Source organism: Corvus hawaiiensis, chromosome 7 (assembly GCF_020740725.1).
Source record: "Corvus hawaiiensis isolate bCorHaw1 chromosome 7, bCorHaw1.pri.cur, whole genome shotgun sequence".
NCBI lineage: Eukaryota > Metazoa > Chordata > Aves > Passeriformes > Corvidae > Corvus > Corvus hawaiiensis.
In genome coordinates this window covers 8,986,743-9,014,080 of record NC_063219.1, presented here as the reverse complement: position 1 = coordinate 9,014,080, position 27,338 = coordinate 8,986,743, and the positions used below count along the sequence as shown (strand labels likewise).

At 40.4% G+C, this 27,338-nt stretch overlaps 1 protein-coding gene across 1 annotated transcript; it reads right to left on the bottom strand.

Moving 5' to 3' along the window:
* Positions 1–746: 746 nt before the first annotated feature.
* On the bottom strand, positions 747–17,426 carry WDR75 (WD repeat domain 75). The gene is made up of 21 exons (XM_048308701.1): positions 17,321–17,426; positions 17,042–17,171; positions 16,238–16,303; positions 15,567–15,660; positions 14,850–14,974; positions 14,454–14,524; positions 13,787–13,903; positions 13,175–13,263; positions 12,212–12,370; positions 11,846–11,905; positions 11,641–11,756; positions 10,997–11,169; positions 10,101–10,264; positions 7,708–7,891; positions 6,205–6,299; positions 5,724–5,819; positions 5,008–5,177; positions 4,383–4,442; positions 3,157–3,300; positions 2,984–3,075; positions 747–1,108 (listed from the first exon to the last, which is right to left on the bottom strand). The coding sequence occupies exons 1-21, from the start codon at positions 17,404–17,406 to the stop codon at positions 904–906; spliced, it is 2,496 nt and encodes an 831-aa protein (XP_048164658.1). The 5' UTR covers positions 17,407–17,426; the 3' UTR covers positions 747–903.
* Positions 17,427–27,338: the final 9,912 nt, after the last annotated feature.

Below are 27,338 nucleotides of genomic sequence, written 5' to 3'. Positions count from 1 at the left end.
TGGATTGTCCTTGTTCCAGCATTTTTCATCTGAATAGTTTTAGCAAATATTGTTTCTTCAGAACTTTCAGTGACCTGTGCCATTTGCATCTGATTGCCTTCATACTGCAGCACCACAGGCAACTCACTCTTAGGCTCTCAAATTCACCACTTCAAACCAATTCTACACTCTGATATGTATTGTTAAATGATATATAGGAACTCCAGCTGATGCATGAGAGGCCTGTTAAACTGGCTGCCACATAAACTGATACATCTCCTACACGATGCAGTTGTCTTGATATTTGGAAAGGTTTCATTGTGCTCTGATACACTGAGTACCCTCTGCCTAAGAATCTCTATACTCTGTGAACTCCACAAAACACTGATATCTATATTCTCTAACCAGCCATGTTAAAGCACTTCTCATCTCTCTCCACACCTGGAGAGGAACTTCTGGGGAGGAGACTTGTTACTGATCTCTATAGAGCACTAAGAACCACCCTGATTTCCCTTGCCACACCTTGAGCTAAGCTCTATCGACTGAAGGCATTTGCTGCTGCTTCTTTGGCAGCAGTAACCCAGCCTCAGCGGAGAAAATTTTCAGCAGCTGAGCTGTCACTCTGCTAGCTGATCACAAGTCAGATAATGAACTCAGTTTTGCTATTAGCCTTTTAAATATACTTGCAAGAGGGGGGAAAAAAGTCCCCAAATCAGGTTAAATGTTTTCTAAGGTCACAGAGAATCAGTAATAAACTAGGAGCAGAATCAGCTTTTCAAACCTTTAATCCCTCCCCTTAGTTCTGCATTCCTTTGGAAAGAGAAGCTGCTAAAATTTTTGGCCAAAGGACCTGAAAAATTTTTTTAAAGAATATTTAATCCACAGAGCTTCAACTTGCAGTATAAAAAACCATAAGATGTCTGTTTAGAAGGCTGATATCCAACTGTAGTCCGTTTTTCTTATTTTTCGTAGTTCTTTTTCCTGGGATTTAGACAGTTTACATGTCATCTCTCCTAATAATTCCATATGGCTTGTATCTTCTTGTTCCATTTCTGTGGCATCTTCTTCATCTGAATCATCCTCTGCTTTTTCACTTTCCATTTCTACTTCATCAGCAACTTCTTCAGCACTGGAAGATGGTTGGAAACAACCCAATTAATAGGTACTCTCACATACTACAGTACTATGGGGTGAAGTTATCATGCAAATAACTAAGTAAACATTTTATCTTTTTTTTTTTTTCATTTCAGTCTACTTTAAAACTACTATACTTTTCCTGCCATCTCAATTTCAAGCCATTTTTCAAATAGCTTTCTTGTAAGTAAACTTTAAAATAGTTTTCTTTCTTGAAATGTAATACATAACTGCAAAGCAGGCAGGTCAGCGTTATGACAAATGTTACAACATCACAGTCCTACAGGATTAGAAACACTGGATAAACTGGTAGGTGAGACAGTATCAAGAAGGCCATTCTTCTCTTTCAAATCTGAAAGAGGTCACTTGGTCTTAAAAAGTGCAACAATACCTAGAGTGTTACTAGGAAAGACAAATTTTTTTTTTTTAAACATAGTTGTTTAAAGTGGCTGTTCTGTTCTGAGTTCAAGAGGTTTAAGCCTGTGCTGAAGTAGAAAGCAGAATTCCAAAGAATTATATGGAACAGCTACCATTTACAATGCATTAATTAATAGTATTAGTTCATGTATCTGTTGTATAAATATTCCAGATCTCATTAGGAGTGAACTGCATGGCAGAACAGTAGTGGTCTTCTAAAAATCATCTGTTCTAATACAAACTATTCATCACTCACAAAATGTAAATGGAGAAGCACACAGTAATATCATAGTGCCAAGGAAAATAAAAGCATTTAATGTTAATAATTATCCACTGTATAATATATACACTGTACAGGGATAAATTCTGGTCAATCTTCAAGGGCCCACTGCTGCAGCCCTTACATGGACCTTTAAATGCACAGCCATACTAACCATCACTGTCAAAGTACAAGCTCTACAAGTGCAAATATTTACACAGGTCACTGAACTCTCACATTCTTCAGAACTGAAACTAGATGTGAGTTTCCATGTATTAGATTTTTGTTTTGTTGATGTTTTGCTGTGCCATGCAGTAAGAAATCTTGCAGCAGTGGCTGGCACAGCGTGGCAGAAGCCAGGACACTGCTGTTATGGCACAACACAGAGCACACCGAGGAGCTGCTCCAGCTGGTGTTTGTTTCCAGGTGAGCCCCCGCCCAGTGAACCACCCGCTTGCCCGTCTGGCAAATCCACAACAGCTGATTCCAAGGACAGGTTTTCATCTCTGGCCTGGCAGAGTTTAATGAAACACTTTAAAGAACAGATGGCACAAAAATGCAATCATTTAACTGGCTTCAGTGTAAATGACAAGATATTAATCCTAAAACAAAACTACTGTCATAATCCCTGGGCCTGCATTCCTTTTTTAGCAGCACACATTGATCCCGAAGGGGTAAGCTACAATTTTAAATACCTCTCAAACTATTCTATTAAATTGGAATGAATGCATTGTAAGCCAAACTGAGGTGTGCTTACACTTGTATTTTGTAGCTTAATTAGAAATGAAATTTGAATTCTAAACAAATTCTTAAGACCAAGCTTCTAACTTCTTGGTGTATCTAGAAACTGAAACCAAAAATTATGCAGGAAGTCACAGTAATTTCAAATAAAGTTGAGAACCTAATATTTAACCAAAAAAAAGCCATTAAATCCTTGCAATAAAGTTAAATTCATAGAGAGCATCTGAGTGCAAAAGGCAGCATTTTGCATATAAGCACATTATGCAAAACCCAGCAAAAATAACAGCAACAAAAGAGCCAATACACTGAACAGCCAGACCATTGCCACACTAAGTATTCCACTAACTTACTGCATAGATAAAGTGTTGGAAAACTGCTTTTACACTTTAAATAAAGAAGTACGTAATTTAAAAGAACTTTGATAACTAAGGAGAGTTCTTGAAATTTTCTTACCTTTTGTTCTCTTTGGAGATGAGCAATGAGTTAATAAATATAGTGCAGAGGAAGGAAGCAGATGGCAAAACATGTGCTGGAGTGTGCAAAAGCTGCAAAGATAAAACAGAAAGCTTTATGAAAGATTCTGTTTGTTGTGATTTTGCTTGTACATTTGCTGGAATTACTCCTACCTCTTTAACAGCAGGTGAAGCTTGCTCCTGCTTATTATGAACAACTGGTTTTCCAAGGTCTATATCCTCTTGTGCTTGCTGATGTCTGTGCTTTCCCAAGAGCAAACTAAATGGGGTCACAGGAAGACTTTCTTCTACTGCCAGCTTGAAAAAATGTAAGTAGAATTTTAGTGTCACACATCTAAGTTCTATCTCCTTTTAAGTCACCAAAATTCAGAATAAACTCAGATGACAAAAGTTTACACTCCAGTTTAACTCAACTGAGCTATGTGGCTCTTTGTACTCATTCTCAGGGGTCTGGAGAGAATACTGCACAGAGGGTTGCAAAACTCTCCAGAATCTGGACCCAAGAACACCAGATTTTAGTTGGCAGATGTACCAATTAACTTCCAAATATGGAAGGTGGTGCACATGTCAGAAAACCAAGAATGGGTTTTTCAAGTTCCACTTTGGACCAAAAAGGTCTTTTATACTCCAGCATCATCTGCAGAGAGATTAAGTTATGTAACGGGAAGCAAAACATGGCACCTTGTCTTTTGGCATTTTCCTACATCAATGTACCTTCATCTGAGCACCAAATTATTTCCCCACTTTCCAAAGAAACAGATTGCTTATGCCCACATTCCAACAGGATTTTGTATTAGAAAGATACTAACTTCTACTTTGGTCTATTTTATCTAATCAAACAAATCAATCAAATGCTGCTATTTCAGCAAGTATGAAACACGTCTTCAACATGAATCAAAAAAAAAAAAAAAATCCAATTTCCCAGGCTACTTCTCCACAGAAATACATACTAGAATGCAATTCTGGAATTCCTCCTCACTGATAAGTCACAATTGACTAACAACTGCTCATCCTCATCAGAAAGCACAGTTCAAACCACACTCAAGGTTCCAAGTGTTACAGAAACCAAGAAAAGGAAAGAACTTACTCAAACATTTTGCTTCATTTGTGTAACCTGAATCTTTTAGAAAATGATTTTTTTTCCCCCCCCAGGGGAAATGGAGAGTGTCTTACTGATACTTTTAAAAAAAATTTTTACAAATAGCACTTCTTGTCAAAAAATAAGCAAATCCAGATTACTGCTCCTTCAGCTAAGTGCCTCCAGGTAAGGGTCCGGTGTGCATGTCCATGACAGAAGGGAATTTCAATATGACAGAATGAACACCATCTGAATTGTGAACTGCTCTGTCCGTCTGAGTCAGAACTTCTATGAGAGGTACCTGTTTGCTTGATGGTGTAAGCCTTTCTTCCAGAGACTTTGTGCTAAGTGTCATTAGCTCCTAAAATACAGAAGGAAGTAGCACAGTTATCACATGTGAAACTGCTTTCCATATTTCCATACCTTGCCTAGAGAAGCTTCCAACTAGCCCAAAAGCTTTTATCAGTCAAGTGGAAGAGGCAAAACCATCCCTTCCTCTTTATTTTGGAAAGAACCTGAAGAGAAGCAAGAATGGACCTAGAGGTTCTATAGACTTTTTGGGAAAACAAACAAAAAACCCCACACCCCCACCCAGAAATTACAGGGAAACTGAACATCACATGGAACATCTGTATAATCAGCAGTAATATATACAGCTTCTAGGTGATTGTTTAAGTTAAACTGCATAGGCAATGTTCCCAAGTTATCTAGTTTCTTCATTAAATATTCACAGTAGAAAACCAGTAAATAATTTTGAGCTTAGGCTGTTCTGGCAGTTGAAAGCCTTCAACAAAGCATGGCTTACACTGACTTGAAATGACAGAAAGAAACTCCTACACTCATAAGCAGAACTCTGAATTTGCATCCAACTATTTTAAAGACAACAGTTTTTCCCCAGGAACCACCTGCCAATTACTTTTCCTTACTTGTGTATCTGTAAGAAAAAATAGCTGGGATTTTCTTAGCCAAAGGTATTTTTCTGAGCTTATAATTTCAGGTTCATCTCTTGGAACGAAGGCAGCAAGCAGGATCTTTTCTTTACAAAGGTTTCTCTGGATGTAGATTGGCCGTGGCTCATTTGGTTTAAACACAAACACTGCAAAACCAAGAAAATGTTCTCATTAAATCAGGAAATTCTTACCCTCCTGGCAGCTGTCAAAGCTCTGCATTGTCAAAGTCCAGGAAGGCTGGACAGGATTGCCTCCAAGCACTATTTGCAGGAATATAACTGGGTAACTTTACTGCATAATAGAAGGTACCTTTCACAGTACTCCAAATCCAGAGAACACACTTGGAAATTAACATTTCTGTAGGAAGAGTTATCTTAATTTAATGTCAGAGCTCTAAAATGTAGCTGTACAGTTCTGCATTTATAAGAGAGGGTCAAGAACATTTGAGACTGTCACCCAGAAAGTGTGGTTAATCCTGAGCTGTATCCTACACCAGAAACTACCTGCAGGAAGAAAAGATAACATGCTTTGTTTGAATGCTGCTGTCAGATATGTCTCTGTTTCCACAGGTGCAAGCACACACTGAAGTCCATCTTGCAGCTTTCAGAGTCTGAATTCTAAGAAAACCTTTTCTAGAAATGGTGCTTTCCCAGTTTTAAATTATGACTTGTCAAAGAAGGCTTTGTACTTACAGCTGGACTCTTTGGAGAGCCATGAGACTGCAGCAATATGTTCAGAAAGGGGATCAGGTTGCAGAACCACGACGTTGAGGTGGGCACTCCACTCCACTGAAAAGCGAACACAGCAAGAGCCAGAGGTGAAAAGGAGCCAAACTAAAGGTCAAACAAACAACGCACAGGCCCTTAGCTGCTGGAAAAGGCAGCTTCACTCATTCCCTGGTGAATAAAAACACACAAATGCTACCAAGTTCTACACAAGTGTAAGAAATACTACCTTTTATTGGGTTATCATTCACCTAACTTACAATATATCTTGCACATGCACACAAAGCACATGCATGCTGGACAGGATACTATCCTAAGTATGAAAATCATCCCATTTCCACAGGGCATTTTGTAGCATGTAAATCTGGAACTGAACTAGAATTATTTCAAGGTTTCACAGTAATTTCAAGTATTAAATTATTGTAGCACACATTCAAGCTGATCTTACATGCACAAGTGAGCAGGTTCCAGCAACACAGAAAGCCATAATCAGTGGCACCAATAAGGTACTTGGAACATGTTAGTCTCCCAAAGCAGATGTTCCTACAGAAGTAAAAAGTCAAAACAAGTTAGTCACCTTCAGAGTTCATCTTTGTTTCTCTATGTAGCAACTACTAATAAATCACAAAAACCATTCAGTTATGATTTAGTTTTGACACCTAAATCAGAAATTTGCTTTCTCAATTAACCTCTAGTGGTACGAAACTCCACACACAACTATAAGGGAAGTTTGATGATTTAAAGTATGCATAAATATATAAGGATTACATGTTTTTACAGCATTCCAATATAAAGGAGGGATTTAAAATGCTTAAATAGATTACAAACCCATACATAATTTTACGTGTTCATATTGGGATTAGAAAATAACTTCCATATTTAAAGAAGGCCTACTATTGTTAAGGAAACAGAAAGATAGGAGTAGTTAAAAAAAAGTTATTATAAGCTGCTCCAGTTGAAGAAAGCATGTGATTTGATTTCTCAGTCTCTTGTTTGAAAGTAACAGAACAGCCTTATGACTTCTAATGATGAAAGATTTTCAAAAAAAGCTAATAAGGGACAGAATTTGTATATTAAAGCATAGCCCTTTGAAGTTATGCAACTAATACACTAATTCATTATATTCCTAGAGTAATTTGTTTCCTTTTAATATAATAAATAGTAAAGGCTATAGGAGCAGCTGGCCTGGGAAAAGCTTGCCACTGCACCAAGCCGGTGGCTCACATGCCTCCCACAATTTTCCTGCACACCAGTTTCAGAATACATTTCTCAATTTCTAATCTTAGAAGACCAATACAAAACAGACTCCGTAACACGAAAGAAAAGCTTACAAACATACACACAACACATGGAAGGGACAAATCTCTGTATGCTGCTATGATTCTTTGTGTCAGTAGTCTTTAAAACATTGTGACCACAAAATGTTGATGGTATCTTTTATCATGACAGCATAGAATGGAGCATTGCTGGGATAGTCTGCCAGGCAAACATGGATTTTCCAACAGAGGTTAAGGAGGATCAAGATATGTATTTCATAGTACAGGTAAGGTCATTATGCCTTTATTGATATAATTTCTATTTGCATGTATACATACACAAATAAAGCACCACTTCTTGTATTTATACTTTTCCAGGACTTTGATTTATCCCTGGATTAATGTGGAAAAAGAGAAGGGCTATCAACACACTACTTGTGTGTGCCCCATGATACAGATTTAAGGATGGGAGGTACAGGAGACATAAGCAAGTAAGAAGGAACACTTGATCTTATTTGTAATAGTATTTTTAACCAACCACCTAAAAGCCACTTTAGTCTTTTCTATATATGAATTAATAAGACTGTTAAATTCAATGTTTATGTGAACATATACAAGGTCTTGGACTGCTATGAATTGATTCTTTCTGTTCTGAGAGTTCAAATGAGACATAAATGAGCAGATGAAAAATGTACCTTATATTTCCAGGTGGATGGCAAAATGTACACTTAAGATCCCAAGTAAGTGAATCCCATACAGTGACAGTTTCTTCAAAGCTAACAGCAAGCAAAGAGCCATCTTCTGAGAAGCAGCAGTTTGTAGCTTGGTAGTTGTGGTAGCTGCCTACAAAGTCACAGCTCCAGCTCACACTCTGCTGTGCTGCGTTGAATGAACAAGCCAGTTAATTCAAGTCTATACATGACAAAAGAAGAATTCAAGTATTATTGCAAAATAGGCTCAAGAGAAAGGCAGTTTTCTTTCACAATTTTTGATGAGTACAGAGAATCTGCCCTGTTCTAGTATGAGGAACAGCTGGTAGGGTTTTCATTTGTCCTCAGTTTTGCATTTGAACAGTGAACCCTGAGACTGGCATGGTACAATATTCATGCTTAGTTTGCCAACTCCATTAACTGTGGTCTCAAATAGGCAGAGGTTAGATAAAATGATACTCAAATAGATTCAACACTTGTTCTGAAACATTGTTCTAACTCTAGCAAAAACACGAGCATTACTCAAAATTTGAACACAGGCTGCATTTAAGTCCAACAAAGCTCATGGTTCATTTACAGAAGATTCGAGGATCACCAAGTGACCCACCAGCATGCTTCTGTGTGTTGGTTCACCTGCCACTGCATTCTGTTGGGACACCTTTCCCACTGTGGATAATCACCATAAAATAAACCAGAGCAAAGTGATGTACTTACCACATTAACATACATTTCCCAGTATAAAATAGTTCCTACAGCATGCTTTTGAAACATTTGAGTAGGATGAGGAAAAAAAGGACAGTAAGTTCATCCTATGCTAAAATACCCTTTATATAAGGGCTACAAGTTGATGATTAAAAGACCTGACAGTAAAAAAAAAAAAAAAAAAAAAAAAAAAAAGAAAAAAAAGAAAAAAAAAAGCCAGAAACGATTGAGTACTTCCAACTGCATGGCACCATCTAGGGGCCCAGCAGGAGACCTGCTGCAGTTAACACATACCAGAGTGTACTCAACTGAGGAACTCATTGGTAAACTAGTATTTGCTGCAGAGAAGCTGCAGCATGTCAACCCTTTCTATCTGTGCATTCCTACTCTGCCCCAGTGGGCAAATACACCACAGCAGTCACCGCTAACTGGTACTTTTACATATGCCGTGAAACAGAACCATGTAGTCACTTAAAATACATCCTGGTGATGGCAGGCAGCAGACACAAAACTATTTTGTGGAAAGAAAAGAAATTTGGTTTCATCCCCAACTGACACTACACTCAAGACCAAAGTATCTGCTCATTAAGTTAAGATATAATTTAAGCTCAGAATAATTTATGAAAAAAAGCAAAACCAACACTCTTTCAGATACCATTGAGGGGGTTACTATTAATGCAGTAAATAACACAAAGGTTTTGTCTTTCTTCTCATCAGCAGCCACTGTTGAGGAACAAACAGCTTGGAAAAAGAAAGTTGGTTTGGCAAAGTTTGCCAAATGGAAACCCTAATAGCTCAAAAGTACTTTTGAACATGTTCTCACCTGCCCATGAAAAGACAGATTACTGAACTGCAAGCAGTTCAGCAAGACCACTATCACAGCTACTGGGAACATGAAATGACAAGACATCCAAATGGCAGCAAAGTGCCACTTCACTTAAGTGTGCCTGACACTGTAACAACATTTAAGTAAATGGAAATTAGTACGTTGGAAATCTTTTGTATTTCGCATTCAAAGGCATACAGAGCAATCAAAACACAGATGGTCTGTTTGAAGGAAGGGAACTTCATCATGTCTTTCAAGAGGTGAAATTTGGTTATTAAAAGCATCTCAGAAATACCTCAATACCCATTCTATGACCTAATGGAAAGGAAGGAGGTTCAAAAAATGAACTCTGAAGTGGTGCATCTGGAGAATGGCAAAAGAGCTATTATTTTACACTAAGTCAGCTCAAACAGAATAACACATTTCTGCATCCTGCTCCTTTGAGCAGGAGTCTCAAATGAAAAGCCTACCTAGAGGACTGACAAAAATCCATTTTCTCAATATGGAAAAATCATTACCACAAACAATTCTTTAACCAATAAACACAGGCTGCCATTCTCTTCTGCAGCAGCTTGCCAAGGTCTCCCTGGCTATTTCAGGAACCTCAATACCAAACTGTAATACTGTGGAGCTACGACAGAACTGCACCACAGGATGCTCAGGAGAACACAATGCTTCATACAGCAGCAGAAACAGATCAACGCATGGGACTGAGCAAATGAAGGTAGGGTCTTAATTTCTATAGCATGACTTCAAATGTCATTGTAGGTCCTTTCCAACTCAGGTTATTCTTATGGTTCTATGTTACAAGGTGCAAGTAAGAGTAAGTTTATGTTTTGACCATGCTTACCTTCTGGATCAGTGTCTTCTACCATCACCCAGACTTTAAACACACAGTCTCTGCCAGTTGTTACCAGTATGAGAGAGTCATCTCCCAGTTCATCCATGTCACGAAAGCACATGTCTGTGATGTGGTTGTCATGGGGTGTGTTTATTCTGGTATTCAGCTGAAAGCTATAAGAAAAGAAAACAGAAGCTTGCCATTCTATTTCATTTGGAACTTGGGGAAGACTTCAGTTAAAGCTGATTCTGGAATGGGCAGGGAGAAGAGCAATCAAAGTTCTCATTAAGACAGCTAAATAGTATTGCATTAACAGATCAGATTTCCCTAATGGCTTCCACAAAGTAACCCAGCACCAAGAATTATCACTAGGCAAGCATCTCTCAAAGTCTGAACTCTGGGCAGTCTTTCCACTACTTTAAAAATCAGTTACATAGCTGATCTGTGTAGTAGCTTTCTTTTGCCTTGTTTCTTCTTTAAGAAAATAACGATTTGTAGTCAAAATGTAATTTTTTAAATAGGAAAATTAGGGAAAGCGTTATTAACCAGATGCATATGTTTGCTAAAGACAAAGATCAACAACAGAATTATAATCTTCTGTACCTTCCGGAGAAGGACTAATCAATTCACGATGGATTACACACAGGTGGGAAAACTATATGGGCTATAGAACCATTCTGTCAGCTCCCTGATTTTTAATATCAGGAAAATATGTGAATTTAAGTCCCATGGTTACAACAGCCTCTGATTACTGTAAGTGTATTCAGTGCCACTCTGTGTTCTGTTGCAGATGCTGTAGCATGCAGAGTGAACTACCTAGATCTGGAAAAACTGCCTTTGCAAGGCAACGTCTGTGCAGGGATTTGTGTGACAGAGAGCTGGAAGGGCAGCTCTATTCTCACTACCTTTGCATTTCTTCATGGTAGAACCACAGTTTCAGCTGTAACTCGGGATCAGTCACTTCTTCACTCTCCTCTACTGTGGCCAGCCAGGTGCCCTGAGCACTGAATGCCACCTTCACCAGGTCTGACTGCTTGAGACCCGCCTGGTGGATGTACTGGCGCTGCACAATGTCCAGCTGCAAAGCAAGGCCAGAAGTGTATTTTAAAATTCAGGTAGAGCTATAAGAGATACCACTCATAAAACCATGGAGAAAGGATGTTCTGAAGGCTCCAGTTATACCTGACTGGGCTGTGGCACAAAACAGTGCCCCAACATGTGGGGAAAGCAGATTTGGGCATCTGTATTCCAATGATGCGAAGTGAAGAAAGAATGAAAAATAATTTGAAGTTGTTTTACCTAGAAATTTTTGACATTTAACAGGACAGCACACTGTTTTGAAGTACTTTTTTCAGTATCAATATTTAGACTTGCTTAGCAAGTGAAGTCTCAGATAAAGCCAAGAACATCTCAGTCTGGAATCCAGCTTTGTGGAATAGCTGCAAGGTTTTTTTTTCCCCTTTGCCATATTAAGTCTTCAAATAAATTCTGATTCACAAGTTACTTGACTGAGTAAATTAAAGTTTTGGTACAAGCCCATCCAACTTACACTGAACAACTGCTGGTCACTCTGGAGGGAATAGAACTGCAAGTGGCCTGGCTCCCCATTCAGGACCAAAGCTTTGGTTCTAGGATCAACTGCTAGTCCAGTCTTGACATCCCGACCTGGAAATGAAAATCAGGTGACAAATGACCAAAGCTGTCAAGTGACACATTCCACTCTCTAAGTGGAAGATAAATCTTACTGCTCTTACTTTTGATTAGCCCTTGAATACTTCTGGAAAACCTTAGGTTGCTGTTGATTATCGTAATTCCTGAAAGAGAAAGCAAAGTCTTGCAAAAGGCACCCATCTCCTGGTGGGAAAGGGACTGTAACCATCTGTACTGCAAATTTATCTTTGCTCAGTTTATGACACCAAGGTGGAAAGCCAAGTTACAGCAGTCACCAGGCAAATTCACAAAATTAATCAAAGAGCAAAAGATTACTACAAGCATCTGTTTTTTCAGATCAGTAATGAAATTTTATGCAGTTCCTAGTTAATTAATCCAAAATCAACAAAATAAAGCTCATACAGATTTGCATTTCCATTGAAGTGATACTTGGATGTGTTTTGCCTTACTGTTATCTGTGTGCAAGGTGCAGCAGAGAGCGCCGTCGGAGGACATGGAAATGTACTCGATAGGAGACCCCAAACGAGGCAGGAAATCCTTCTGGCACGAAGATTCATTGTGCCATTGGACTAGAACAGATTCCACTCCACCACTCAGCAACCTGGTTCCTTTTCCAGCAATAAAAATACAGTTAAAAGGTTTTGCTTAAAAATAAAATCAGCAGCCTATGTCTTTACAACAACAGACAGACATGAGTTTCTCAAAACTGTCAAAAGCAAACATATTAAGCCTGGGTAATACACATAAATATGTTTCTCATTATACCCTGTTAAACTGCTAGAGAAACTTGGATTAACTAACAGGAACTTGTACCTACAGTGAAATTTAAACAATACTTTGGCAGTAGTAGATCCATCACTTTCTGAATCAGCTGAGTATTTGTGCTAGGATATGGCTGAATTGTTCTCCTTCTGTAAGAGGTATTTTGCACTAATAAATACCTTAAGAATAGTTCAGATCACAAAATTCAGATACATGTGTAGTATTTCTGACAGCAGGTTTGAGCTCAGACAAGACTGGCTTGTTTTATTTGGATGGAAGTAAAACTGGAAAGAACTCATCAGTATTATTAATGAGATGGAAGGGGAGGGAGAGTGGAGGTGAGGGAAAAGAGGTGAGAGAAGGGGTTAGATTTTTTTCTACCACAGAAGGCAGATATTTGACATTATAAATGTCAGTCAAAATATATATAAAACAATAACAACTCCGTTAGTTTTTATTTCAGATCCTTCCTGGACATACTTAAAATTCTAGAAATTAACTTGTTAGTAAGTGGACAAACTTGGAGCTTCCTTGTCTGCTGCAACACTTCAAATTTGAGAAGGTTTTGTTTGTTTGATGGAGGTTTGTTGGCTTTTTGGTATGTTTTTTTTTTTATTGCTCTGTTTTGGTTTTATTTTTCTTTTACTCACCCTCCATAGAAAAAGCCAGATCCATGACAATATCATGATGCCAGTGCAGTGTGGAATATGTGTACTCTTTCCTGTGGTGGAAATTCCTCCTGTGTAGAGAGGAACAGAACAGTTCTTTACTCACAACATCAACAACAGAGTAAACAAAAGGAAATACTGAATTGAATCAATTATATCATCCTGTCCTCTAACTTTTAGACTAGTTTATCCTATGCTTAAGTGATGCAGGAGGGCAGGAACCAGGCTACAGGTTTTCAGAACTCTCCTGGTCCACATCTGAGTTATACTGAGCAACTCAGCCCTGGAAGCAACTTAGCCATGCAACGTTTTTAATCATGTATTCCACTGGTGTGTTCTCCTTAGGACTCATCCATAAAGAGTTATTTAAGCTGCTCTTGCATTACCTTTTACACCTAAGTTTAGATTCAATGGAGCATAACTTAACATAGGCATTTTTTCCACATTATACTGTCAGCACTGCAGGTTCATTGCTCATTCTGACTTCTGAAAATGGCAATGCTAAAGACAAATTAGATTGCTTTGCTCAGGTTTGACTTAATTCCTACAGTGAGAGGAGTTTATGGGATACACAGTTAACCAAAATGCACATACCAGAGGCGAATCTTTCCATCAGCATGGCCAGTTGCAATACAATCCTCCGTAGGATGGCACACGACGCAACTGAAGTGATTGTCTCCTCCTTTTGTCTTCATTGTACTTAAAGAAAACCTTCAAGAGTTAAGAAAGTAACTTCAGTTATAAGAGTTGGGTTGGTTTTTCTAAAACAAATCTTCAAAAGGATCAGCTAGTGCACATAAAAAAAAATTCTGGTTAGCAAAATTAAACATCTTCAAGTTGTTGTGGTTACATGCACTCTCAAAAAATAGTGACAGACTTACTTTTCTCTTGATTTCCTTAATTCTCTGCCTTCAATCAAGCTGAAAGAGATTTTGCTTCTCTCTTTCTCTCCCTCTTCCACTCTCTTTTCTCCTCCTCCCCTCCCACTTCCTGGGCCCTGCCCAAATGATGTCACTTATTTCAGTTCAGCACCAACCTAAGTATTTAACTGAAAAAAATACATTCCTGAGCTGTAAAGGTAAGGTACCACTGCCACTGATCTGCTCACTGTTCACTTCTAGAGGAAACTTCCTACACAGTGACTACATCCCCTCCAGCAGAAAACCAAATATGAGATCATGTGTGCACACATCACGAGTTAATAAACATTTAGGACATACCAGACTGAATCAATACCTGATATTTTCATTCTCATTCTTACCTGTTCAACAGTTTCCGTTTAAAAAAATAAACTTGGAGATTCACATCCTTCACTGATGCGACATATGCACCCTGTTAAAGTAAAGCCATTTAGGACATACAGATTATGTTCTTACACAAGAAAAAAATAAAGCACATTTCACTACAAAGTACTTTACACTGCAGGCAACATATAAGCTGATATTAAGTACTTTTCCATTATAAATGTCAAAGTTTCTTTTATTTTTTGTAATATAAAAGAAAGCATAGGTCTTACACTGATTCATTTACTTTCACTTTTGTTCCACTAATGCTGTGCTTGTATAAAGACATAAACAGCACAGAGTTCATCTGAGAGGAAAAAAAACCCCATCCAACCAACACCCCAGAGAAGAAAAAAAGCCAAAGGCGAACATACTTCTCTTCCAAATGCAATGTGCTTCATTGATGTACCCACACCATCCAGAACCACTGACAGCTCCTTGGCTTCCAGATCTTGGCCTGCTCCTTTTGTCAGCTTAACTGAGACCAGCTGGAATGTATCTGACAAAAGAAAAAAATCTGTTTGAAACCAACAGTAGTACTGAAGAATGAGGACCAGACACTGGATATCAGTGCAAGAGTAAGCAGAAACCAAGGGAAGCCATACAGTATTTGCTCTTGCTCTGAAATAGCAATACATTATAGTACACAGTAAGGCCTAGATGTATTTATTGCAGACAAAATCCCATAAAAAAATATCTAGGCATGCTGTTAATAGGACAAGTCTCTTTATGTTAACACTGCCTAAGGTGGGAGGAAAATCTCAAGCACTCATACCCAACTTGAGTACTACAACCTGTACCTTGGTGAGCAATGCTCAAAGATTTACTGCATCTACAAGATCACATCCATGCAGTACGTGCTTCAAAAGCAAAGATGAGCACTCTTCTAGACAAGTATTGGAAGGATAGATGTCATAGAATGAAAACAAAGGAGTACAAAATGCAGGACTACAGACATCTGCCACAGGATTTAAGAAATATTTCACAACTAACATATTAAAGCCATTCTTGCAGCACACCGTTCACTGCTGGGACAGTGGCACAGACACAGAATGACTGAGATGACATGGATGATGCTACTTGTACTGTACCTCGTTCACCCTTCTTTGGAATGACAACAAACACTGAGTCCTCAGCACTAGCAGGTGTGTACAGTGCCAGAAGTTTGGATCCTACAGTGAAAGTCTGAAGAAAAAAAGAGAAGGAAATCAACAATTACTACATTTGTGTGTATGTCTTTAAAGTAAGGAAATCATATCTTATAGAAACCTTCATGTGTTAACTGAAATTCTCGACTCTAAGTCAAATAAATATATCTTTATTCTAGCAAGGACTAATACAAATGTTAAAACAGTAGTAATAAAATATGAGACATCCAATTTACTGAAAAACCTTTAGATACCTTACCCCTAAAACAGAGCAGAATACCCACCCAGAGGGAAATATTTAGCAGAAAATGTGAGCAAAAGGACAGTCAGCAGCCCACATTTCCAAGCCATTGTAACAATTCCTGTTGGTATATCCCAAACTGCAGCACACTTTCCAGAGCTACACTGGACTCCAAACTGCAACAGGTAGCAAAGTCAGTATGTCAGTACATCTCCCATCTTCTTCCCCAAAAGAATCTGCATCATCATCATCACCATACATTCTATTACTCCCATAATTAGATGGGTTTTAGGTAGTGTTCATAGTAGAACAATCCATCTCAGACTGATTTGTGCCCATTTTTGACATGCTCTTAAAAAGAATAACAACATACTTTAATGGGAATCCCATCCATGAAGTCCCACAGCTTAATAGTGCCATCGAGAGAGGAAGAATAGAGCTGAAGAAAAAAACCAACTATATAAGTAATAGCAATATATCAAAGCCAGATTTTACATACAATCACAACTGCGATTCCAGGTAACCGAATCATAAAAAACTCAGGACAGACACCAGCTCTGTGTGACCTTCAAGGGAGGTGCAAGGGAAGTACAACACTATTACTCTAGTTTAAAATGTACATTGTCACAAAGTGTGAATGCACAGATACCCATCACGTGAACATCTATTAACACCTACATTAGATTTTGCATAGCTAATATGCAGATCAGTCCCTCTTGTTAAATAACTCTTGTTTACATATAGACATCAAAAAAGCCCAAGCAAACTGAGAGCAGGGAAGGCAGGCTGGGGGCAGAGGGAGCCACTGGGCAAGTTAAAGGGATTTAGTCAAATCTGTATCAGTACCAGCAGATACAGAGTGGCTAACACCAACCACAGTATTTCTGATCTTCTCACGTACTTCTTTTACCCTTTCAATCAAAGAACCGGAAATTTTGCTGATATTTCCGTTTTGTTGTCATTCCATTCAAGGAGTGTAATCCAGACGACATTTCACGTTTGTGTTTGTAGGTAACTGACACAGCGTCTACCCTTCTTGTCAGGTTCCGCGAAACATCAGCCCAACGACGCCCTAATGACTCCCAAACTCCAGGCAGCCCCGGGACAGCCCCCGCGGAGCCACATAAGGGTCAGGGGCACCCGCGACCACCCCCAGGCCAGACCTGCCCCCGCAAACCTGCATGTGGTTGTGTGGGTTGAGCTGGATGCCGGTCACCAGGTCGGCGTGGCCGCCCATGAGCCGCAGGGTCTCCTCGGTGTTCACGCTGTACACCTTCACGAAGTCCCCCGAGGCGCACAGCAGGTACCTGCAGGGGGGGAAACGCCGTTACCCCGGCGAAAAGGGCCCGGGCGTCCCGCGGCAGCCGCAGGCCGCGGGGACACCGGTGGGCAGAGCTCCGCTCGGAGCTCAGGAGCCCCCCCGAGCGCGGCAGCCCCGGCCCTCCTCCCCCCTTACCTGCAGTCGGCGGAGAACACGGCCCTGGCGCCGCGCAGGGCGCTGCCCCCGCACCGCACCACGCGGAGCGCGCCCGGCGACACCATCTTGTCCCGCCGCCACCCGCGCGCCGGCCCCGCCCCGCCCCGGCCGGCGCTGATTGGCGCCGCCGCCGCCGCGTGCTGCGGGCGGGCTGCGCGCGCGCCCCCTCACGGAGACACAGGAGCGGCGCAGGTGGGGAACGGCCGCAACACCCCCTCATCAGCCGGAGCCTGGTACCCAGTGCCGCGTCGAGACTCTCCTTAAACACCTCCAGGGACGGTGACTCCGCCACCTCCCTGAGCAACCCCTTACAACCACTTTTTCTCTGAAGAAATTCTTCTTAATGCCCCTCCGCTGGCACAGCTTGAGAATGTGTCCTCTCGTCGGTTGCCTGGGAGCAGAGCCCGCCCCTTACCTGCCCACAGCCTCCTGTCAGATAGTTTGTAGAGGGCGCTCCAACCTCCATTAGTGCCCCTGCCGAGCGCCCCTCAGAGCGCCGGCGAGTGTGGGGAGCTGGGGAGCTAGGGCGTCTGCGGGGCTGCTGCCCCTGCCCGGGGGATGCTGCTCGTGCCCACTGCCATGCTCAGCCCTTCGTCTGAAACATCCCCTGGCCGCTGTCTCCGGCCATTCCCAGGATAAAAGGCGGCGGGAGCGCTGAGCGGGGCTGTGCCGCTGTCACTCCCTGAGCACTCCGGTCCCCCCTGACCTCAGGGCGTGGCACGGGCTGCCAGGGCACTGCAAGGGAGAGTCTTCTGGCTGGGTTTGGAATTGCGCCTGTCTGAGGAGAAAAATGCGTTAACTCCCTTGTTTAAGTGGGCAGAAAGGCTGAGCAGAGGAAACTGATGGGTAAGCTTTGCTAAAACCCCCCTCGTTCGCCGACGTGGACGAGCTGTGGGTATGCTGAGTTACGGAGCACATCGTGTTCTCGTATCTGGAGAAAAACCGCTGTTAGAAACAATGTGAATGTCTGGAATACACCGTGATTTATGGTGTCTGGGCCCTTCACTGCTGCTTTGGAACAGCAATTGCAGTTCTTGCGCAGCTGTGTAGTTTTGGCGGCTGTTTACGCCATTGAAGGTATCTCTGGTATGCTTGTAATTGATTTTTAAACAGTCGCCCTTCACAGACAGTAATAGGGACAGGTGCGTTCTGGGGGAGGTAGTTGTGATCGTCCTGCTGTAAACCAAGTTATGTCCTTTTCTTGCCTGCGGACTGAATCCTAGTTCAGAAGTTAACTGAGGATTGTGTAGGGACAGTAGCACACACCGTGGAGTATTGTGGTCATAGGGAACGGGGGATGAGTGTGAGAGAGCACAATGCACCCAGAAACCTGGCTGCCAATCTCAGATGCTTTGACAATTAAACAGTGCACTCTCTCTGGAGCTGAGAGCAGAATCTACAAGTTCTGCCTAATTGCAGTTGGGTTTAACAGTTGTGTCATGCTCTCATTCTGGTGAATATTTTAGAACCCAAAGGCAGATGCAAGCTAGTGCTCCTCCTGTATGGGACAGTACATCATGTCCAAGTTCTGAGCCAGAGGCACTGAGTAAAGCCAGAGTTCTGTCATAGGGGGAAAAAAGCAAGGTTTCTAGGAAAGGACAGTCCCTTTAATCCACACTATTATGTGAATGGGACTCTTTAGTCCAGGTCTACACTAAACATAGTCAAGTCTATTTAAAGCACAGAAACTTGGCCTGTTCATCTTTCCCCTTAATGAAGGAGAAAGGCAAATACCTTGTGCATCTTCATGCATATGTTTTTGCAATGCACATTTATTTTTATCATTTTAGGAAATCTGCCATAAGCTTTGAAGCTGATAAACCATGCAGAGATCAAGACTACCCCCAAACATATCCTAGGGCAGGAGCACAGATAGATAAAACAAACCATATACCACCAGCACCAGTGCACAGCACTGTTCTCCCACAGCACTGCCACTGCTTTCAGGACTGGGTTTCTCTGCCTCCAGAAGCACAATTAATTCGATTTTCCTTCCCACACTTCAGCAGAAAAACCCAGTAATGCAGCTGCAATTAATGTGATTTCAGTAACAAAAGACTGCTTGCTTGTTACTATACACAGGGCTTTTTCAACTGTAGATGCTCTGTGTAATTCCAAGTAATGCTGCCCAAAGTTATTAGTAGTCCTATTCTAAATATGGAACATGACTGTGAATGAGATTGGGTCACTATGGCAGAGTTTAAAAGGCTTTTGTAGTCAAAGTTAAAATAGCTGCAATAAATTTATTAGGAAATAATAATAATTGTAAATAATTAATTATATATGAGACATAATTATATATAACTATTAATAAATAATGAACACACACGGTGTGTTTTAAAAAAAAGTTGGTTTTTTTTTTTTAGATGCACTCAGTCTTTAATTCATTGTCATAACCTGTATTTTAAGTGTGGTTTAGTGCACAGGTGTATAAAGAACTAAAGCTTACTTGTCCCAGTTTTTGGAAATTGAGGCAGTAGGAGATATTGAAAGTATTATCTGGTATTCAAGGGAGTAAGCAGCAAAACTAATCTTACCTGTTGTTTGTTTTTATTTGTTTGAAGGGGTGGGTTTGTATGCTTTTTATAATTTATTTGTTTAAATTTACATTTCCAGTATACAAAATTCATAGGTTTGTCTGTCTGCAGAAATTTGCTCTTGTCTTTCCCAAAGAAGTAACTTGATTCAGTAAGGATTCTAGTGTATTCAGCTGTTGGTTATTTAGGAGGAATTAATCAATTGAATGTGATTGTAAGTATTACAAGGTGTATTTTTGCAAATTTAAAAAAAATTGTATTGCAATGAATTGGGCAAGTAGCTCATAGATCATAGCAAATAGTTTTGGCCAAAGATTGTTTGCATTTAGAATTCACTGTGTATTTGTGTAAGTAATTATAGGTAAACTATAGTTTCCCTAGTTGGGGAGAATGCAGCTGTAGTTCTGAGACATCTATTTTTAATGTTGTAAATAAAAATAGAATAATTTTAAATATGTTACCAACTTAGAAGGAAATCCTTCAGGCAAGAGGCAAGTTCTTTCTAAACAAGTGTTACTAGTTAGGTTTATGTACTCTGTCTAGACCGTAAGTTTCTAAACTGTTCCAACACTTGTGAAATCCCATGGAAATAATACAGTGTAAGAGTGATTAAGAGGAAAAAACACTGTGACTTCAAGGAAGCAGAATGACCGTCCCTTAAAGCAGGGTGTGATACACTACAGTACTGCTGCAGTTCATTAAGTCAGTGGTACAACACAGGACAGATGTCTAATTTGAAATGCTAATTACATTTTATATTTGACTTTTTTCAGCAGGTTTCTTACTTTCCTGTACCCTATGTGATCTCAGCCTTGCTCCTTAATAGAATATCCAGCGATGTATCACTATCTGAAGCCTGGGAGCTGTGGTAACTCCCTTGTTGTCCCCTGTACTCTGCTTTCCCACTGGGATGCTGGTTGGCCAACATTTCATCATGGGGCAAGGTATCTGGTACACTTCAAAATCTGTTCTGTTTGTAAACTCCACAGTAGCTCTCAAATGGCTTTTTGTCTTCCATTTTGTGTCTTTCTCAACCAGCTTGTGGCTGCAAAGACAAGAGGGTTCTGAAATACATGCCTTGAAGTCTTCTGTAAGGAAATCAGTGCTAAGAAAGGCTGCTTGTTAAATAATGCCTTCATGTAGGAGGTGATGTGACTGACTCAAATAATTGAGTACTGATCTGCCTAAGTAAACTTAAAGCAAAGACAGTCTACTCATATGTTGACTTCAGTTTGGGGAATATATTTATTTGAAGGGAAATCACATTGTTTTCTTTGTGGTACACAAAATGTAGCATCTCATTTGCTGAAAGAAAAATTAACATGACAGAGATGAGAAGTGGGTATGCGGCAGGAACACGTGGTGTTGTGGGAAGGTCCTGCAGCAGGACACATCAATAGTTTTCAAGTTGGCAAAGCAGCTGTGCGGGGAGGGGAGGCTTGGTTTATAGAGAGAGGGTGTCCCCATTATAGAAACGAGTCAAAGCCGCCGTCAGCACTAGAGGGTGCTGGAAGAACGACTGCAACATGAACAACTCCGTGTTTGAAGTCCAGAGCCCCCGAAAAGGGGAGCTTGCCAAAGGTGTGGTGCCCCTCAGAGCTCTCTGTTCTGACCCAGCCTTGCCATAAACAGCACACTGATGTTCTCCTACGGGATCCGCTGCTGTCAAAGGGAAGGCAGGCACCTTGGAGGGACTCTCTTGTGTGACATGCTCTGTTTCCTTAGCAGTGCTCCACAGGTGATGGCAAAACAAATGTAAACACTTAAACCACTTTTTCAAAGAAGTTTTGTTTAGAAACATCTCTAACTAGGGGGACTAAGCATATGGTGAGAATGAGTAGAGGCAAACTTTATAAATGGAAATTTGAATCTTGATAGTGATTCTGAAGTTGCTCTTTAAAATAATTTCCCGTCTGTATGTTTTGATGTCTGATAAATTGTGAAATAGTAAACAGTATAATTTCAGTTTAATTTAAATAGTTGATTTGAATGTCCTTTTTTCTTTTGAAGATCATAAACTGTTTAATACTACAGAGTTCTTGATTATGATGTCATCCCATACTAGTTTGATTTTACAAGTTCTCTAAGTACCTTGGAAATATTGGCCAATACGTACTGCAGTACATTTAGTTTGATGATAGAGCTGTTTGGAATTTTTGTTACCAACTTTTTAAGATAAGGAGATATCAGTTACCTAGTAAGGAGGTAATGACACAAGTGAGAAGCCTTGCAAGTAAATAAAATGGATATTTCATATAAGAATTTGACAACATGGATTCCACTGAAATTTCTTCCCATTTCATGCATTCCTTTTTTTTTTTTTTTTTTTTTTCTTTTTATGGGAAAGAGGGAATAGAATTTGTTTTCTGACCATTTCTAGTAGTTAGAATAGAAAATACTGTAACATACAATGACAGCAGGAGCTCACCTTGGGGTGGTGTGGATGTAGTTGACCTTTTCTTCATTCATTGGATTGTGCCTTTCCCTTGAAAAGGGCATTTTGTGGAGATGTGGTACCAGCTGACCTCCATACGGGCACAGCTGGGCTGTTGTATCCAGGTTGTGAATAACGAATAACCTTCTAGCCTTGCTGTGGCGACTCTATATGGTCCTGTGTATGTGTTCCCATATGGTGGTTTCTACAAGCTGTGCATTGTAGGGTATGCCCAGCCACTGCCCTGGAGGGACATCTGCTGAGATAAGGAGATTGCTCAATCTCCCAGGAGAACTCCCCTGGAAAGGCAGCCACTTTTCAGTTACGGCAAGAGAAGAAGACAAACCCAGAACCCTCTGGGAGACCCTATGCAGATCCTTTGTAGCCCATTGGCCTTTACCCTCTGACACCCCCCCCCTGTATCCCTATAAGAGCTAGCCCCCTGCCCCTGAGAGGGCAGAGAGATGCTCATCCCTGGCTTCCCTTTGCTGGGTACGGACCAATAAAGCTGCCTCGTGTGGAACAGCTACACGGGCCTCTTGTCTCTCTCTGGTCTGGCCTGGAGGCTGCCCTGCAGAGCTGAGCTGGAATCACGAGCTGACAATCACTAAAGAGCTGACAGCTTCTGCACGGGCCCTCCTAGCCAGCAGCTGAGGGAAGACACCGGGCCTCAGGAAGGCGATTCCTTTTGGGACCATCTCTCTGGACTGACCCCTCACCAGCTGTCATAGTGCATCATCTGCATTTTCTGCATCAGTATGTGCCTTACACCAAGGCATTTACAGAAGAGTCAGGGTTTCAACTGGAGGAACAAATGCCTGGTAGGTGAAGTGCCAAGAGTCTTCTAGATTAACCCAATAGCGCGGAGACAGTGTCGCTCCACATGCATTATACAGCTCATTTTCCTAATTGAAAAACAGAGATGATGTCTTGTACACATTTGTAATGGCAATGCTAGTCAAATCCCATGGCTATTAACTGCTTATTAATACCAGTCAGGTGTAGAGGCGTGAGGCTGGTTTTGTGTTCTGGTGTCTCTCCTGTATTCTGGTAATGAAAAGAAGCTCTGAAATAAATGATAATAAGTATTTCCTAATTAGCTATGACACTTAAAGACTTTAAGTTACGTTATCAATAAGGCATTGGCTACTGCTGGACACTTTTTCCTTTCCACAAAAATGCGAACGGAGCAACTCATAACTGCTGAAACAGATGTTGAGTATTCAAAAAATAACCTGAGAAGCCAAACAGAACCTGCACTTCTAACTTCCTTCTGAACTGGAACTGTTCAGTGCAGAGACTCTGCTACAAAAAGACAGGCATACTCTATTTTACTGTATGTGGAGGTCTTGCTTCAAGGGTTTGTTCTTTAAATAGTGGGTGTTAGTAAGCAAGGATACAGTTTAATGGAAGCAGTGCTAAAATGGGCCTCCATTTTATTTATGTTAAGCAGCTGCTAAATCTTTAGTATCTCCTGTCTCATGTCTTTGAAGATTTAATTTTTTTCTTACTGGTAGCAGAGGAGACAAAGCTTTCTTCACCTAGGGAAGGTAAGTACTGCAATAGTTACAAAAAGATTCTGGCTTAAAAGGAGAGACTCTCAGTCTTTTAGAAGTGTTGTGCCTGTAGTCTAACAAATGTTCACAGCCTTTCCTCTGATACAAACCAGCTGTAATCATGCATTACTGTGTGTAAACAGTGTTCTCCTGCTATAAGTGTTTCCAACAACAAAGCAGGAGATACAAGGTTTACTGTTCTCTTCTCAACCGACTTGTGTTAATTCCCTACTACTGATAATCATCCCATTTTAAAAAATCCTGTCCCATTCTTGAAGCCAGCAAGAACAAGGGCCAGCACTGGATTACATGCCCAGTGATGGGATGAAAGCTGGCCTAAGAGACTGGGATCTTGGTGCAGCTTTTAGTGTCTTTGTGAAAAGTCTCATTGCAAAATCTTGGAACTCATGGAAACAATGTACTTTTTATGCATTAGTTCATCAGGATAGCCACGGCACTACTTTTCAAGAAGGAATTCATTGAGCAAGCATAGACTCTTCTTTTTTTCTTCAGTGTTTCATTAATTAATTTTAAAATATTCCTTACTGGAGGTGGTTATCTTTAATGGGAGAGAACTCTAAGAGGAGCCTCAAGGGTTCATAGATCCGAGTTAGTGATACTTCAGAACTGGTGGGTGTCCTGAGTAATGTAATGTAATGGGTCAAGTAAATATCCACTTTTCCTTTTCTGATACTGCAGCTAGCAGGGTTACTTGTTCCTTTCTCTCATACATCTATTTCTTAAAAGAAATGTACCCTCTACTTTTTTCCTAAATTTTGCACTGATGCCTTGGCATTTGTGGCATCTGTCTGACACAAATGGACTGACTCTGAAGGGTGGATTCCCTTTGCTATTTGTGTCTTCTCTGAGATAAAAAATGCCAACAGAACTCTAGTTTGTAAGTGTATTCAAACTGAGGTAAAACTCATTTCCCAAATTATTTCCAAGCACCAAGTCCAGATGCCTGTTGTTAAGGTTTGGATTTTTCTCTTGCAGCAGCTGCAGAGTGGATTTTTTCTGAATAGTTGTATTGAGTTTCATAGCAGGGAAAACTGCTTTGTTGCCAAATGGTTGTTACCATGATTTCTATTGAAAGAAGGATTTTGGAGGGAAGAGTGAGTCCAAGTGTGCTGTTTATTTCAGAGTTGTGTGGTATCTTTTAATGCACAATGTTTTTAGTAGCCTGAGTAAATTCTGCTGCTTTAACTAACAGGAGAAAACCAGCATGAACCATGATGTATTCTGAACTGGGGCTTTGTAACTGTTAGAAACAACAGTTAGTCATCATGGAATAGCTTTGTATTTTAAGGCCTATTGAACTGAAAAGTGTAAATTAACAGGAGAATATCTCCTAGCTAATGTGCAAGTAACAGGTTGTGTGAAATGTGGTTTAGGCGCTACACCCTCCAAATTCTGTCCTGCCTAACCCAGACATGGCTGCTCACTTGTAGTACTGCATACCTGCTCTTTTCACATTCTTCATCCACAGGCACTAATTCTGTCTAAAGGATCTTCTAAAATGCTATGCACATCCATTATATCCTTCACATACTCTTTCCCAAAGTTTGCCAGAACTTGGTAGCTGGTGGAACAAAGATTGCCTTTGGGTTTAGGCTCATGTTGCCTTTAGCAATTGTTGTTATCACTGATGTTGCTAATGTTCTGTAGCTTTAATTAGGGCATTTTTTTTCTGAAGGCTGCATGTTCTACTGGCACAGCGTGCTCTATATCCACATGGTGCACTTGGAGGGCCCTGACAGAGTGAGAGTTCATAGTAATGAACTGCAGCTGATTTTGTGGCTTAGGAGGAAGGCATTGCTCCAATGAACTAACAAGGATAGCACCATATTTTTGAAGGCAGCAGTAGCACAGTCTTTGCTGTCTTCAAATGATGGCAGGTCTTATTGAAGGATCCCAACACAAGTAGTTGCATGAACTTCTGGACTTATTTCATGCTATTCCTGAAATGCATTATTGCAGCAAGAACCTGAAGCTGCTACAAACCATGCTTTTGGTTCATCTGGAGCAAACACTGTTAGACCCCCCTACTTTTAGAAGTCTCAGAAGTGGTGGAATTTACCAGATGTTGGATACAGTTTCTAATTAATTAAATGGAGGTGAGAGAAAATGCTCTGTGGAATGGAATTGTTCATTTGGATTACTTTGGTATTGTTCATGAACACTAAGTCAGTCTTCTGTTCAAAATTATGCTTAAATATAGTTTTGCTCTCTTTCTGTTGGACTAAAAAGTCTTTTTGAATAAGCACATTAGGTTGTATTGTTTTAGGGCACCTTTGTAAATTTATGCCGATTTAGATTCTTTGTACATTGTGGTAAAAGTAATCTTAATCTGATTCACCTGAGCGTCCATACTTGTTGGTCCTGTGAGAGAGAATCTTACTGAGATACTTGTTCTTCTAAATTCTTACCCAAACCCTTTTTCATTGCAATTATTTGCTTATTTGTCTTGGTTCCGTTTGTTTTTTTTCTTTCATGTAAATGCCTTCTCCTATCTTGACTATGTATTTAATTCATGGCTTGCTGTGAGTAAGTTAATACATCCTCAAGCTATTATGGTTTCTATGGCAGATTTTAGTTTGGCCTTATTACTTCAAGTTCTATTCTATCCTCTTTGAAGGTAATTAGTATAAATTCTTGTGGTATGTTCTGTGTAGTTTCACTTCTAGATTCACAATTGCCTTTCATTGTCTTCAGTGCTATTCTGCTTGTACACTGCAGTAAAACTGTTAAATGTGTTATATGTTTGGGATTTTTTTTTTTTTTTTTGTGAAGCTGAGTGTGTTTACTGTGCTACTGCTATATTTTTCCTGCTTAACATACTATTCTTTTTCATTTTCAAATTGTTTCCTTCCAAATTTCAAATATTTCACTAGTTTCTTTATCAGTATCAGTGGTAAATAAACTGACACTCCCTAGAAGTTTCCTCTGTCTCTGAAGAAAAATGTCCCCAGCACAGCCCACAATCTAGGGTATGGTGTGTCCTGCTGTTTTGCTGCCTTAGTAGGTAGGTGTCTGGGTAGCTAATGCCCTTTAATTTCAGCAAGATTCTGCCACATGCCCACTTCTATCAGTTAGATTGACATACCACATAGGTATTTCCTATCTCAGGGATGAATAAATAAGATCATATTTGACATTTGTGGATAAATATTTTGCCTCCATTCTTCCCTAAGACTTGCAGCTGTCATGATTTAGGAGAACTCATGGTTACTGGCTGTGAAAGGCCAGACAGAGCTCCTGCCAGAGCCATGAAAATCTTCTGTTTGGTCAGCCAGCAGACTGGCTGTTGAGCAATTTGAGACCCTCCCTTCCCCAGAGACTGGGTATTTTGTTACCGCAGTGTTTCCAGGCACTCCTGCATGGACGAGAGAAAGCCATCGGAAATGTTTAGTGTCTTACATGTTGGTATAGGAGGAACTGCAGAACTTGGCTGGCAAGGCAGAATTTGA

Coding starts and splice junctions, on each gene's coding strand:
- WDR75 (XM_048308701.1), bottom strand. CDS start 17,406: ATGGTGTCGCCGGGCGCGCTCCGCGTGGTGCGGTGCGGGGGCAGCGCC. Junction 17,172..17,320: donor GTGTTCTCCGCCGACTGCAG/GTAAGGGGGGAG, acceptor CCCCCCCTGCAG/GTACCTGCTGTGCGCCTCGG. Junction 14,525..14,849: donor ACATTGCATTTGGAAGAGAA/GTATGTTCGCCT, acceptor TTACTTTAACAG/GGTGCATATGTCGCATCAGT.